The 15585-nt window shown below is 39.6% G+C and overlaps 1 protein-coding gene across 1 annotated transcript; it reads left to right on the top strand.

Moving 5' to 3' along the window:
- Positions 1-7856: 7856 nt before the first annotated feature.
- LOC121636110 lies at positions 7857-13060 on the top strand. The gene is made up of 14 exons (XM_041979415.1): positions 7857-7962; positions 8066-8169; positions 8257-8299; positions 8414-8737; positions 8890-8957; positions 9131-9196; positions 9332-9478; positions 9587-9619; positions 9729-9848; positions 9971-10009; positions 10105-10161; positions 10309-10362; positions 10576-10746; positions 13031-13060. The coding sequence occupies exons 1-14, from the start codon at positions 7857-7859 to the stop codon at positions 13058-13060; spliced, it is 1362 nt and encodes a 453-aa protein (XP_041835349.1).
- The last annotated feature ends 2525 nt before the right edge of the window (positions 13061-15585 follow it).

Below are 15585 nucleotides of genomic sequence, written 5' to 3'. Positions count from 1 at the left end.
GCGGCATCCATCGGGTCCGAGCGGCCTGGACCCCGCCACCCGTCTCATACACCTTTTCCTAGCATGGTAGGTAACCTGGTCACATCATATTTAACATGGTAAAACACCCAGCTGAAAATCTGAAATGTTGATATACTTAGTTAGCATTTTTTGCTTGCATGCTAATTCTGCTAGCTAACATGCTATGTTGCCATGACAACAGGTGTTGTAATGCGTTAGGGACCCAACAAGTATGAATCCTGTCAAGTTTGGTGCAGATCCCATCTATTTCTGTGGAAATATGAGCAAACCGTGTTTCATGGCGAGAAGGCTTTTTCCGTCGGTTGCCACGGTTACACGCTTTCTCCTATTAGAAAGATTTGAATAGCGTTTGGTCCCCAACTTGTCATGAACGTTCCCACCAAGTTTGGAGTCGGTCGCCCGAATCCCCTCAGACTAGTTCGTTCAAATGGCAGTGAAATCCCAGATGGCGGGTACACCGTTGCCATGGCAACAGGTGTTCGATTGACTTCTTTGCTGCACTTGGGGTGGGACACGTATGAATGCTGTGAAGTTTGGTGAAGATCCCGTGTATTTCTATGGAGATATGAGCAAACCGTGTTTCATGGCGAGGAGGCTTTTTCGGTCTGTTGCCACGGTTACAGGCTTTTTCCTATTAGAAAGATTTGAATAGCGTTTGTTCCCCAACTTGTCAGGAAGGTTCCCACCAAGTTTGGAGTCAGTCGCACGAATCCCCTCAGACTAGTTCGTTCAAATGGCAGTGAAATCCAAGATGGCGGGCACGCCGTTGTCATGGCAACAGCTGTTCGATTGACTTCTTTGCTGCACTTGGGGTGTCACCAGTATGAATACTGTCAAGTTTGGTGCAGATCCCATGTATTTACATGGAGATATGAGCAAACCGTGTTTCATGGCGAGAAGGTCATTTTCCGTCGGTTGCCACGGTAACATGCTTTCTGCTATTAGAAAGATTTGAATAGCGTTTGGTCCCCAACTTGTCAGGAAGCTTCCCACCAAGTTTGGAGTCAATCGCACGAATCCCCTCAGACTAGTTCGTTCAAATACGATGTGTGTAAAGTGCAAAAAATGGCAAAAAAATGGCCGCACACACCAAGATGGCGGGCACCCCGTTGCCATGACAACAGATGTTTGATTGACTTTTTTGCTCGACTCGGGGTGTTACACGTGTGTGCCGAGTTTCGTGTTCCTGCGTCGAAGTAGACGTTTGTGTCCCCATTATATTGGGGGTAATTTATTTTTTCTAGGTGGCGCTGTTGAGCCAATTTTGCATTGAAGTGTATGCGGACCTTATAATATCCGAGTTACGCGGGACTTGACGGGTGTGGCAAGTTTCACAACTTTTCATGGGTGTTTAGTGGGTCAAATTTGGGGTCGAAATGCTTAGAAGGAGGAGAAGAATAATTAAAGCCGCAAGCGGCATCCATCGGGTCCGAGCTGCTTGGACCCCGCCACCCGATGTTGCCATAACAACAGGTGGTGTAACGCGTTAAGGACCCAACAAGTATGAATACTGTCAAGTTTGGTGCAGTTCCCATTTATTCCTGTGGAGATGTAAGCAAACCGTGTTTCATGGCGAGAAGGCGTTTTTCCGTCGGTTGCCACGGTAACAGGCTTTCTCCTATTAGAAAGATTTTAATAGCGTTTGGTCCCCAACTTTCCAGCAAGCTTCCCACCAAGTGTGGAGTCAGTTGCACGAATCCCCTCAGACTACTTTGTTCAAATATCAGTGAAATCCAAGATGGCGGCCACCCCGTTGCCATGGCAACAGGTGTTCGATTGACCTCTTTGCTGGACTTGGGGTGTCACAGGTATGAATACTGTCAAGTTTGGTGCAGATCCCATCTATTTCTATGGAGATATGAGCAAACCGTGTTTCATGGCGAGAAGGCTTTTTCCGTCGGTTGCCACGGTTACAGGCTTTTTCCTATTAGAGAGATTTGAATAGCGTTTGGTCCCCAACTTGTCAGGAACGTTCTCACCAAGTTTGGAGTCGGTGGCCTGAATCCCCTCAGACTAGTTCGTTCAAATGGCAGTGAAATCCAAGATGGCGGGCACGCCGTTGCCATGGCAACAGGTGTTCGATTGACTTCTTTGCTGCACTTGGGGTGTCACCAGTATGAATACTGTCAAGTTTGGTGCAGATCCCAGGTATTCCTATGGAGATATAAGCAAACCGTGTTTCATGGCGAGGTCATTTTCCGTCGGTTGCCACGGTTACACGCTTTTTCCTATTAGAAAGATTTGAGGAGCGTTTGGTCCCCAACTTGTCAGGAAGCTTCCCACCAAGTTTGGAGTCAGTCGCACGAATCCCCTCAGACTAGTTCGTTCAAATGGCAGTGAAATCCAAGATGGCGGGCAGTTGGTTGCCATGGCAACAGGTGTTCTATTGACTTCTTTGCTGGACTTGGAGTGTCACAAGTATGAATCCTGTCAAGTTTGGTGCAGATCCCAGGTATTCCTATGGAGATATAAGCAAACCGTGTTTCATGGCGAGGTCATTTTCCGTCGGTTGCCACGGTAACACGCTTTCTGCTATTAGAAAGATTTGAATAGCGTTTGGTCCCCAACTTGTCAGGAAGCTTCCCACCAAGTTTGGAGTCGGTCGCACGAATCCCCTCAGACTAGTTCGTTGAAATGGGAGTGAAATCCAAGATGGCGGGCACCCCGTTACCATGGCAACAGGTGTTTGATTGACTTCTTTGCTGGACTTGGGGTGTCACAGGTATGAATACTGTGAACTTTGGTGCAGATCGCACGTATTTCTATGGAGATATGAGCAAACCGTGTTTCATGGCGAGAAGGCGTTTTTCCGTCTGTTGCCACGGTAACACGTTTCCTGCTATTAGAAAGATTTGAACAATTTTTGGTCCCCAACTTGTCAGGAAGCTTCCCACCAAGTTTGGAGTCAATCGCACGAATCCCCTCAGACTAGTTCGTTCAAATACGATGTGTGTAAAGTGAAAAAAATGGCCAAAAAATGGCCGCACACGCCAAGATGGCGGGCACCCCGTTGCCATGGCGACAGGTGTTACATTGAGTTTTTTGGTCAACACGGGGTGGTACACGTGTGTGCCGAGTTTCGTCTTCCTACGTTGAAGTAGACTTCCTGGGCCCCATTCATGTGGTGATTTTTGGTGACTGTAGGTGGCGCTGTTGAGCTAATTTTGCATTGAAGTGTATGCGGACCTTATAATCTCCGATTTTCGCCGGGCTTGACGTGTGTGCCAAGTTTCACAACTTTTCATGGGTGTTTAGGGGGTCAAATTTGGCGTCGAAGCGCTTAGAAGAAGGAGAAACGTAATAATAAGAATAAACATTTCAACCACAATAGGGCCTTGCCATACTTTGTATGGCTCGGACCCTAATTAAAGCCGCAAGCGGCATCCATCGGGTCCGAGCCTCCTGGCCCCCGCCACCCGTGTCATTCACCTTTTTACCTCAAGCCATAAGAGCCTGACGTGACATATGTGTCACATACATGTCTCATTTCTGAGACAGTTTGTTTCAATTTAAGGAATAAAGTTTGTTCAAAATCCTGTTGAACACAATGTCATACTTGTCCTCTGTTCCCTAATAGATACCCAGAAGGAGAAAACCATATTATATTATTTTTAATATATCATATGGTAATAAATGGTAGATACCATTATTTACATTTTGTTAAAGGGCCAAATCATATTTAAAAATGTGTACTTTTCTTACCATTTTTTCATGGGACAGGCATAGATGGGTTAACTCAGCACGGTGTACCTGTGTGATTGTTTTCAAATAATGTACATGGAGGTAGCTGAGTCCTAAACAGTAGGAAGCCAGCACTTCAACTCTCCATCCAGAGGGAACCTATTTCCATGGCAACAGGTGTTTTCATGTGTTAAGGACCTAACAAGTATGAATACTGTCAACTTTGCTGCAGATCCCATGTATTTGTTTGCAGATATGACCTAACCATCACAAGTCATTGTGCAGTTAGTGTCATGGACAATTCAGTCAGTCATAAGAAGTTGAAAATTAGTGACAAGCTGACACTGCTGATAGAGAAATAACAGACAAACTACTGTATGAAGCCCAAAGACACTAGAAAAATTACAGTTTTGCTTCAATAGAGAGGAAATGTTAGTGGATGACATTAAATAAATGATGCATAGAAGCTTCCTCATTCCCTTAAATCCACAGTTTTGTTGTGGATTTAAGGGATGTATATGTATATATATACATATGTATATATATATATACATATATATATAGTACAGCCATTGAAGACCCATCTCTTTTGAGTACATTCGATGAGTGTTTCAGAACATTTGCGTTGTAAATCAGCTGAAGAGGACCAGATATTAAATAGCTATTATGTTTTTTCATTTTAGTTTTTTCCATTGTATTTCTGCACTTTTTACAAATTGAGATCATGTGCCTTGTTTTCCAGTGAATGACTGAAACGTGTTTTATTATTATATTCCATTTATAAAGGCAGATTTAAAATAAATATATTGGGTCATTTTAAACCAATTGTTAGTAGTTTAATAACCCATATTATAATATATATATATATATATATATATATATATATATATATATATACATATAACTATACAGCCAGGTCATTTTAATCCATTTTTAGAGTAGAAAATATGAACCAATGTGCTGGGTCCAACACATAACCCATTCCTGCTGATTTAAAATAAAGCAGTGCTGAGTCGATCCATATTTGACCCAGCAGCAGGGTTAAGATTGGGTTCTTTTTTAACCCAGCAGTTTTTAGTGTGTGTGTGTATACATGTGTGTACATACATAGACACACACCACACATCCTTTAACAGACAAGGCCTCAACAGCAAGATTAATGAAAAGACAGCTTGGTCCTGCTGGATATTAGTTAAAAAAAAAAAAAAAAAAGATGTGATTGTAAAAAAAAATATTAATTATTCAGTTATTCTGCTTATGTCAGTTCATATTTAACAATAGTTTTATTTATTTAGTTTTATGGTTAGAACAATAAACAGGGTTACAGATGTAATTATTATTAAGCTCACATAAGAAAAAGTGAATGGTATTAGGTATTATATAGTGATATAATAGTGTTTCCTTCTATACATTAGGGTAATAAAATGGCAGTCATCATTCGAAGCATCTGCAGCCACTTGTCCAAGTTGAGGACCTGAAAGTGCGGTAAAATGTAATCTAAAACATTACACTGCCGCAGATCACGTGACTACCTGCAGTCACCACAGCAACCTAAAAAATATTTCCTTATATTGTATGTTATTATTTCTTTTTTGTTTATCCATTTTTTGCGGAGTTTTGTTTAATCAGCCTCTTTGTTTTTTTTCTTGCACTGTTAGGACCTCCACACCGCAATTCTCTCCCGGTCTTCGTGTCTATTTGTCAAATCAAAACGGACTTTATGCGCATGGCTTTTAGGGGCTACACGAACCAAGTGACTGCGTGTTGACAAGGATCATAACTCTGATTGGATGATTTTTGAAAGATGCATTTTCCGTCGGACATTTTGTGTGACTGTGAACGAGCCTCGGTCTTTTCAGCTCAGCTTCTGATCAGACAATACGTCTAGTTCACAGCAGACTGAAAAACTTTGGCACTCTTGTGGATTTATCCAGCAAACTTCGACCTTTTCGATCCAGGACACCTTCTTCAGCTTCTCGGACGTGTTTGTGGCTTTGCTTGGTAAGTTTAAGATTTTTATTAATGGAAAAGAAACTTTTTTCTACACCGTGTTAGCTTACAGCAGGTCGAAGTGGATTAATGTGACGTGTAACCTGTTAAATACTCTGCATTAAAATGATAGTTTATCACTATTATTATTATTTAAAGTGAACTAAAATAATAATGTGTTAACACTACTGTCCAAAGCAATCGAATATTTAGTAAAATAAATCCCAAGGATATATATTTAGGAGAAGCAAGCTAGGTTAGCTGGTGTTTTTTTTTTTTTTTTTTTTTTTTTTTTTAGGATCATGTTTCTGCTTGCTTTGTTTATTGCAGTGTGTTTCTCATTTAAGCTGCTTATTTGCTAAACATTTAAGGCCGTTTTTACTGTAATAATGGGGTGATTCCCTCTCCTAAAATACTTTATCATGATAGTTCTTACACTTAGATTAGTGAGGTGTGACATACAAGTTCGTGGTTCGATCATTCTGTGTTACATGTCTCAGTGGCAATATAATTTAATTATGAATTTGCCACTTCTGATTTATGGAGGACGTAAAGGTACACAATTGAATTAATTAAATATATCATTCAATAATTACTTAAATGTGTCATTATATAATTAAAATGATAATGACATACATAAATGTGTTATTAAATAATGGAAATGATAATTAAACACATAAATGTGTTATTAAATGTATCATTAATGAATTAAAGTACAAATGAGTATGTGTAAAAACATATAATTATTTCTCTGGTGTTATATGTTTTTTTAGAATCATGTTTGCTGGTTTATTGCAGTGTGTTTCTGGTTTAAGCTCCTTATTTGCTAAACATTTAAGGCCATTTTTACTGTGATAATGGGGTGATTCCCTCTGCTAAAATTCTTTATCATGATAGTTATTACACTTAGATTAGTGAGGTGTGACATACAAGTTCGTGGTTCGATCATTCTGTGTTACAAGCATGACTTAGTGGCAATATAATTTAATTATGAATTTGCCACTTCTGATTTATGGAGGACGTAAAGGTACACAATTGAATTAATTAAATATATCATTCAATAATTACTTAAATGTGTCATTATATAATTAAAATGATAATGACATACATAAATGTGTTATTAAATAATGAAAATGATAATTAAACACATAAATGTGTTATTAAATGTATCTTTAATTAATTAAAATACAAATGAATATGTGTAAAAACATATAATTATTTCTCTATTTCACTATTTATTTCTCTGGTGTTATATGTTTTTTTAGGATCATGTTTGCTGGTTTATTGCAGTGTGTTTCTGGTTTAAGCTCCTTTAACATTTAAGGCCATTTTTACTGTGATAATGGGGTGATTCCCTCTGCTAAAAGTCTTTATCATGAAAGTTATTACACTTAGATTAGTGAGGTGTGACATACAAGTTCGTGGTTCGATCATTCTGTGTTACAAGCATTGCTCAGTGGCAATATAATTTAATATACATATAATTATTTATTAAATAATTATAAATGTTTTACATATATTCGTTTGTATTTTAATTAATTAATGATACATTTAATAACACATTTATGTGTTTAATTATCATTTTCATTATTTAATGACACGTTTAAATAATTATTGGATGATATATTTAATTAATTGATTGTGTCACTTTACGTCCTCCATACTGATTATGCTCCTTTTTCATTATCCATAAATGTGTGTGAACTACCTTTTCTTTGGTCTTGTGGAGTCCCACATCATTCATTCACATGTCTGTCGTGTTTTGAGAGGGGTATGGCTTGATGATTGAACATGCCTGGGTCTCCGTTTGTGATTGGTTAGGAGGAAGTAATAACTGTAGTTTTAAGCTACATGATGGACTGTGAAGATGCACAACCCTATTGCGCAATAGGATAAAATGGCCAGACCAATACTAATGTTTATAAATGTTTTGATAATTATCAATATCTAACATATATATATATCTATATATATATATAGATATATATATATATATATCTATATATATCTATATATATATATATATAGTCTAACTTATTTTGTCTCTGTTTTCCAGTACTTGTGTAAGATTGTTTGTGTGAGTGGGTGTGTTGCTTTCTGCTGGGTGTGTGTTTGTGTGTGTGCGCCAGGGTGCGTGTGTGTGTGGGTTTTTTTCTTTTCTAGAGATGCCGAGAAAGAAGAACTTCAGGCTTTCGGAGGCGGCTAAGAGGAGGGCTGCCAACAGACTGACCCTTGATGTTTCTCCTCAGCTCCCCATGGACCACTGTGCACGTATGTATCCAAGCATTTTTAATTGGTTGTGATTCAGTGATTGACAACAAGTGTGCACATATTCTGTGATTGTACTGATCAGTTTTTTTCTGTATGTCTGTAGCGCATGGCACTGGGCACCGGCACAAGGTGAGGAGGTGGGAGGTGTCGGTGCTCACAGGGCGGCAGCACAAGTTGGTTCTTCCGTCGGAGTCCCACGGCAAAAAGGTAATGCTGTGTTTGAAATATACTAACGTAATGAAAACCCAAGTGAACAATACACGGTGCTATAAATACCAACATCTTTTCATTCAGGTGGTTTTTGCTATTGGTGACTCCCATCTTCGAAGCCTTGCAGGTATTTACTTTTTATTTTTATGTTCAATAAAGTATTAATGTACTGTATTAATGTATTTTATAAAATGTTACACAGACAGAAACAAATACAGTAGAAACTTTCTTTGTCTTTTAGATGGCATCGTGCGGTTGCCTGAGGGTCGTCTGGCATGGGGGTTCATGTCAACGCCGGGGGCAAGCGCCACCGAGTTGAGAACTGAGGTGCTTCATGCTGAGGTGCCTCAGGATCCCGACTTGGTGTGCGTCTTGGCTCCGAGCAATGACTTGACCGCCAAGCACACCATCGGTCGTGCGGCTGCAGACTTCGAGCGGTACCTGGCCACCGTCTGCAGTCGCTGGCCGAAGGTGTGTGTGCTGGACTTTCCTCCGAGGTTGACCGTTGAGGACTCCCTGCAAGAGCTCTACCGCCAGGAGTTCCACCGTGTGGCAGCCCGCATGGGTACGTGAAAATATGTGCCTGCGCTGTTGCATGTTTATTGCAGATTACATCAGAAATATGGCTGTAGTTTATCTTCAGTGTAGTGGTATATAGATGTATAAATTCTGTTGTTTTACTAGCATAAAGAGCTCTGCTATGTGTTTTTGTTAAAGCTGTGAAGTACTTCCACATCGCGGACCACTTCCCCCGGCAGTGTCTCAACCTGTGGAGTCGCGATGGTGTAAGTAGATCATTTTTCTTGTCATGGTTTGATGCAATCGTGTTCATGTCAGAGGCTGAGATGGAATCCAGGACCTTCTGATCTTGAGATGATAGACTATCTGTGTAGAGCTGTGTGTATCTAGTGAGAGATTTTGTGGAAAAAGATACATTTCATGAATGTCGTCCTCGTAGGTCCACCTGAGTGATGACGTCGGCATGGAGATCTTCGCCCAGCTGCTGTGGACGGTTGCTTACACGGTTGTTCCTTTAATTTTAAACAATTAAATCGTCTTATGAAATATATGCAGGCATTCACTTGATGTAATTTTGGCTGCTGACCAAGTGTGGAAAAGGCATATTGTTTATGATTATGTCTTTATTTTTTGATTGAAGCAACTGGAGACCGTGCCGCCAGCCCCGCCGGTGTCTCGTCCATCCCCACCTTCTCGCTTCACTCCCCGTGTGGTTGTGAAGGGAGAGGTGAGGGTGCGTCGTAGCCCTGGGCCCGAGGAGTGGACTGTCGTTGGTCCGAGCGGCAAGGTAATAATATGGCATGAAATGTCACAGCTGGCAGACTCACATTTGATTGATTTTTCACAGACCAAAATCCCCTTTGTTTATTTTGTCTATATATTTTTTCTCTTTCAGTCCTCTGGAGGATGCAGTGCAGTTCAGCGGGAGGTTTGTATGATATTTGTATATTAAAACATGAAGTGAAATGTTTGCTGGAAGTTAAATGGGTAAAGCAGTAAAAGCCAACGTTTGTGTATATCTGTTTTTGTATTTCTAGCCGGCTGGCATCCCCCTGAATCCTGTGCTGTTCAGCAGTGAGATGTTGGAGGAGATGGAGAAGGTTTCTCCATCAAATCTGACATCTCCTGCTGACTTTGCTGGTGTTTCACCGCCAAAGGTAAATTGCATCCAGACAAACATGTGTTTAGGTGTTATCATAAAATGTTTTATTCTGAAAGTCTAAATGATTAATGATAGGCTTCTATAACGCTAAATGTGTTCTGTTTGTGCTTTGGACAGACGCTGCGTGTGAAACACCACTCCAAGAGGACTCGAAGGGTAAGTAGATTTTGGAAAGGAAATCTTTGTATTTATTCTTTTTCCTGTGTTTGTAAAGTGAAATAAACTTTGTTTTCGTTTCTTTTCTATTTGAGACTGCATCCAGCCGAGGGATTTCTTCTGACTCCAAGGCCGCTCTGGAGTCGAAGAAGGTAAGAAATGTAATTGTGCTTAAGATTTGTGTATTTTTATGTGCATGTGTGTGTCTGTGTGTGTATATGTGTATATATATGTATACATGTATCATATATATGTATGAATCATCTCTGAAGATGTGTCTTTGCAATTTTTGTCTTGAGGCGGGGGCAACGTCCAGGCATCCGGTCCCTTCTGGCTGCACTGACGAGACGACGGTGAGTACCATTTACATGAACAATATCTGTAAAGTATATATTATTTGTTAATTAAGGAAAAAACACTTTTTTCATGTATTTAGGGGTTTTGCTAAATTGTTTTAAATTATCAAATTAAACATACTCAGCATGACAGAGAACAAATGTCAGTGCACAGATTATACACATGACAGTGATTAGAGCCCATTGCATGTTGATATCCTTTATGATTAGGTTGCGACAACACAGAGCCCGGGTGTGTTGTCTTCTACTGATGAAGATGAGGCAACTACTGCGAAGGTAAGTGAGGTGAGTATGGGTAATGTTGATGTTGTTAGGGGTTCAGTTCACCAGGGGCACAGTCGGTTTAGAAATCCGGGAGTTCAGTGTATGGCTATAGGGTTGGTTAGTTTGGCCAGACATATGGTGTCTAGTGTGTTTGATTGGAAGACAGAAGATTTAGATTTAGCTCTGTGGTTAGGAGATCAGCTTTATACGCATCTGAAGGACCATGGTAAAATTCCTCCAGGAGAGAACTTTTTGATGATCCCGGAGTTGCCGAACGACCACGTTTTATACTGGCAGAACTTTAAGTTTTCGTTCCCTGAGACTGTTAGTGGTGATGTCACTGTGACTGAAGGAGAGTTTATTGAGTGTGGAGCATATGTGACTCTAGAACATGGGCTGGAAAGGATGTTATCTCAGTACCAGACATGTCTTTTGACCTTGTGTTCAAATACATGTGCTGTAATTTCTGCTAGTGGTAGGTTTGCTGTTGTTGATTCTCATTCACGCAGTGCTACTGGCATGGTGGATGTTAATGGTACCAGTGTAGTTTTGTACTTTGGTTCCATTAGGGAAGTGTTTGATCACTTTAGTTGTTTGGCAGTGATGTTTGGTGGTAGTAGCAAGCCTTTTGAAATAAATGGTGTTGATGTGAGTAGGGAGTGTGATGTGTCGAGTAGCTTATTTGTTGGTGAATCTGATGATGGCAATAAGCAACGTGTAAAACGTCAGCTGTCAGCAGATTGTGATGAAGTTGGCCTTTCCAGCCCATCTAAACATACACCAAAGAAAGGCCGTATTAATGTTTCAATGGTTTTTTCAGATGAAGATTTTGCTGTTGAGGAACAGGTTTTGTTAAGTCGGCAGGTTAGTTCAGATGTGGAAGTAGTCAGTGAAGGACATGAGAAGCTTATGTTTAACCCTCTCTGTGAAAATACCTGTCAAAGATTGTGTACCAAATTAAATATAGAGTATGAAAGTGTAAATAGCGCTGCGTCTAGTCGTGTCGGTGAATTAGGCGTTCCGTGCCAAAATAGAGACATAGTTGCTGATGGTAGCTGCTATTTTAGGGCCGTTTCTCAGGCAGTGAGTGGCACACAAAAGCATCACATCAAAATTAGGAGAGCGGTTGTTAAATATTTATTGAAAAATGATTTGAAATATAAAAGTAGTTTGAGAGAAGGTTATTCCTCTGTGGCAGATTACGTCGACAGATCAAAAATGCGTTACGTTAGCAGCTGGGCGACAGAATTAGAAATACAAGCCACAGCAGATTTATTGGGTATTAATGTGTTTACATTTATTGGTGGTCGTTGGCTAAAATATGGATGCAGTAGCAGTTGTGTGTCAGAAAAATCCGTTTATTTAGAAAACTGCCTTGGTAATCATTATGAAACTGTAGTTTGCGTTAAAGAACCCAAACTAGAAAGTTGTTATGGGTACTGTAAAGTAAATGTTTCAGAAGCGTGTCGTACTAGATTGTCAGGCAAAGATTTAATTAGAGATGTTTCATCCGAAAGTGACACGTCAGTTTGCAAAAAGGACATAGAGCGCGACAGAGGTTTATATATTTCTAAATATGATAAAGTAATGAGAAGAACCCAAATTAGGAATCTAAATAAAATAAAATATGCACTAGATGCACGACACCGTGAAAATGTAAAAGACCGTAAAAAAATAAAATATGCATTAGATGCGCTTCACCGTGAAAATGTGAGAGGCCAAAGCAAAATAAGATATGCAAAAGATGCGCGTCATCGTGAAAATGTGAGAGGCCGAAGCAAAATAAAATATGCCCTTGATGCGCGTCATCGTGAAAATGTTAAAGATCAAAGCAAAATAAAATATGCACTAGATGTGCGTCATCGTGAAAATGTTAAAGAGCAAAGCAAAATAAGATATGCGAAAGATGCGCGTCACAGAGAAATAGTTAAAAGAGTTGTGAAATCAAAGAGGCAAGAAATTAAAAATAAAGACAAAACACAGGACATTGAGTTCTTCACTGAGAGGTTTTTAAACAAAGTGGAACATGGTCCTGAGTATATCTGTTGTGTGTGTTTCAGGCTGTTGTTTCCACATCAGGTGTTAAGTTGTAGAAAGGATGCTTATAACAAGACTGCGGCCATAGCTTCTTTGGCAGATAGGTGTATTAAAACTGACTATTTACATGAATGTAGGGAGGATTGTGTTCAGCCGTGTCAGATTATGGCTTCAAGTAGAGGGCATCTTTGGATTTGTTACACTTGTCATCATAAAATTTCACATGAGCAAATGCCTGCTGAAAGTGTAACAAATAATTTGGTAGTTGATCGAGTTCCCCCAGAATTGGCTTGTTTGAACAGGTTAGAACAACATTTGATTGCTTTAAATATTCCGTTCATGAAAATGCTTGCATTACCCAAAGGTGGCCAAAATGGAGTTCATGGACCAGTAACCTGCGTTCCATCCAACGTAGTTCAAACATCTAAAATGTTGCCCCGATCAAATATGGAGGGCTCTTTATTGGCAGTAAAATTAAAACGTAAGTTAACTTATAAAGGCCATTATCAGTATGAGTTTGTGGATACAATGCATATTAGGCAAGCTTTACGGTTTTTAAAGCAATCAAACAAGTTTTACAAAGACATAGATTTTAATGAGGAATGGGTTAATGAGTTGTGTGTCTTAGACCATCCTGAGGATGAAGAGAAGGAGAATGCAGAAGTAGTTGAAAGTACAGGGGATGATGTTGAAGATGATGAGTTGCTGCATGATCGACAGCAACATTGCATGTTTTCAGATACGTGTCTGATGCCTGTAGATATTGGTCAGGAAGTTCTAGATCAGTATTTTGACAGTATAGTTAATGTTGCACCAGCTGAGGGTAATAATCCAGTTAAGTTGTTAACGGATCAAGAAAATGAAGCAAAGTGTTTCCCTGTGTTGTTTCCTCGAGGTCGTAATATGTATCATGAAAGCCGTGTATATAATTTGTCGTTGTGCCGTTATTTTAATAACCGAATTTTACATGTGGATAGAAGGTTTGCTCAGAATGTAGAGTATATTTTCTTTGCTCAGTACATGTCTGAGGTAGAGCAGGTTGTTTCCAAAGTAAGTATAGCATTAAGAAAAGGTAAAGGAGGTGAGGTGAGCGTAGAAAAGGAGGAGTCCTTGAAGCAGTTGTTGGATGTAGATGATGGTTTCAGATTTCTTAAGCCTATTAGAGGGACTCCAGCATTTTGGCAGGGAGTACAGAAAGACCTGATGGCTTGTGTTCGGCAACTTGGGATTCCCACATGGTTTTGTTCATTCTCTTCCGCGGATCTGAGATGGCAAAACCTTCTTAAAACAATTTTAAAACAGGAAGGTCGAACACAGACATTCGAAGAGTTAGAGTGGACTGATAGATGCGATCTGTTGCGTCGTAATCCCGTCACTGCCGCCAGAATGTTTGATTTCCGCTGGCACTGTTTTCTGAAGGAGGTCCTTATGTCTCCTTCAAATCCCATAGGAAAAATTATTGACTACTTTTATCGGGTGGAGTTTCAGTGTCGCGGGAGTCCTCATGTGCACTGTCTTTTCTGGATAGAAAATGCGCCTAAAATTAATACGAACACGGACGAAGAAGTGGTAGCTTTTATTGATAAGTACGTAACATGTGAGCTACCAGCACAGGATGAGACGTTATTGGAGATGGTCACATCTGTGCAGCAACATTCAAAGAGGCATTCAAAAAGCTGTAAGAAAGGTGGCACTGACTGTCGCTTTAATTTTCCCAGACCAGTGTCAGGTAGGACATTTCTTGTTAATGTTCATTTGAAACCAGATTGTGATAAATGTAAGAATAGGTACGATCAAAAATACGAAGGAAAACAGTGCACATGTGGAAATGAGTACTACTATAATCTACTAAAGGTTGATAAGGATTTGGCAGTACACACTCTGGAGTCCGTGAAAAATGCGTTAAAAGATGAGAACAAGACGTTTAATAGTTTAGATGAGTTGTTTCATAGTTTAAATATCAATCAGCAAATATTTGAAATATGTTACAAACGTCTAAATATGAATAAAACCCAAATTGTATATAAAAGAGACATTAACGAAGCATGGATTAATCCATATAACAAGTCTCTATTAAAATGCTGGAATGCAAATTTAGATATTCAATTTGTGACCGACGCGTACGCCGTTATAGTATATATTATTTCATATATTAGCAAATCAGAAAAAGAGGTAGGATTGTTGCTTAGTAAAGCTCATAAAGAAGCAACAAAAGATGACAACGTCAGTGCAAAAGAGGCACTGAAACAAATTGGCAGCGTTTATCTAAACAGTCGCGACGTTTCTGCTCAAGAAGCAGTTTATAGATTAACGGGAATGCATTTGAAGGAGAATTCGCGTAAAGTAGAGTTTATACCAACAGGGGACAAAATAGTTAAAATGAGTAAACCGATTAGTGTTATCCAAGAATGTGGGCTAACTGGAGATGATGTGTGGATGGTTAGTATCGTAGATCGTTATAGAAGTAGGCCTAATAATAGCACTTTCAATGACATGTGTATAGCAACGTTTGTATCTGAATATCGTCTTTTAAAAGGAAATGAAAAGTCAAAGAATGCGATTCAATTGCAAAGAGGATTAGGGTTTATTCTTAAAAGAACGCGAACAAAACCCGCTGTAGTTCGTTATGCGCGCTTTTCCAAAACAAAAAACCCTGAATTATATTTTAAAAGTCAGTTACAGTTATTTTTGCCGTACCGCGTAGAAGATGACTTAAAAGCTGCTGATTGCGAAACGTTTGAACAATTTTATGAAAATGGTTCCGTGATCTTTAGTGATGGATCAGAACACACGGTGAAATCGGTCGTCGATACGAATAGGAACAAATTTGAGGTAGAAGATTCAGAAGAATTGGAAGAGTTGCAAAAGAAGCTTGAAAATGAGGGTGGCCCTGAAGTTGCCTGGGGAAATCTGTGCCCC

The sequence above is a fragment of the Melanotaenia boesemani genome, unplaced genomic scaffold (genome assembly GCF_017639745.1).
Source record: "Melanotaenia boesemani isolate fMelBoe1 unplaced genomic scaffold, fMelBoe1.pri S9Exx1, whole genome shotgun sequence".
In the NCBI taxonomy this organism is placed as follows: Eukaryota; Metazoa; Chordata; class Actinopteri; order Atheriniformes; family Melanotaeniidae; genus Melanotaenia; species Melanotaenia boesemani.
Note: the sequence above shows the minus strand (reverse complement) of the source record. Positions and strands in the feature narration are given on the sequence as shown.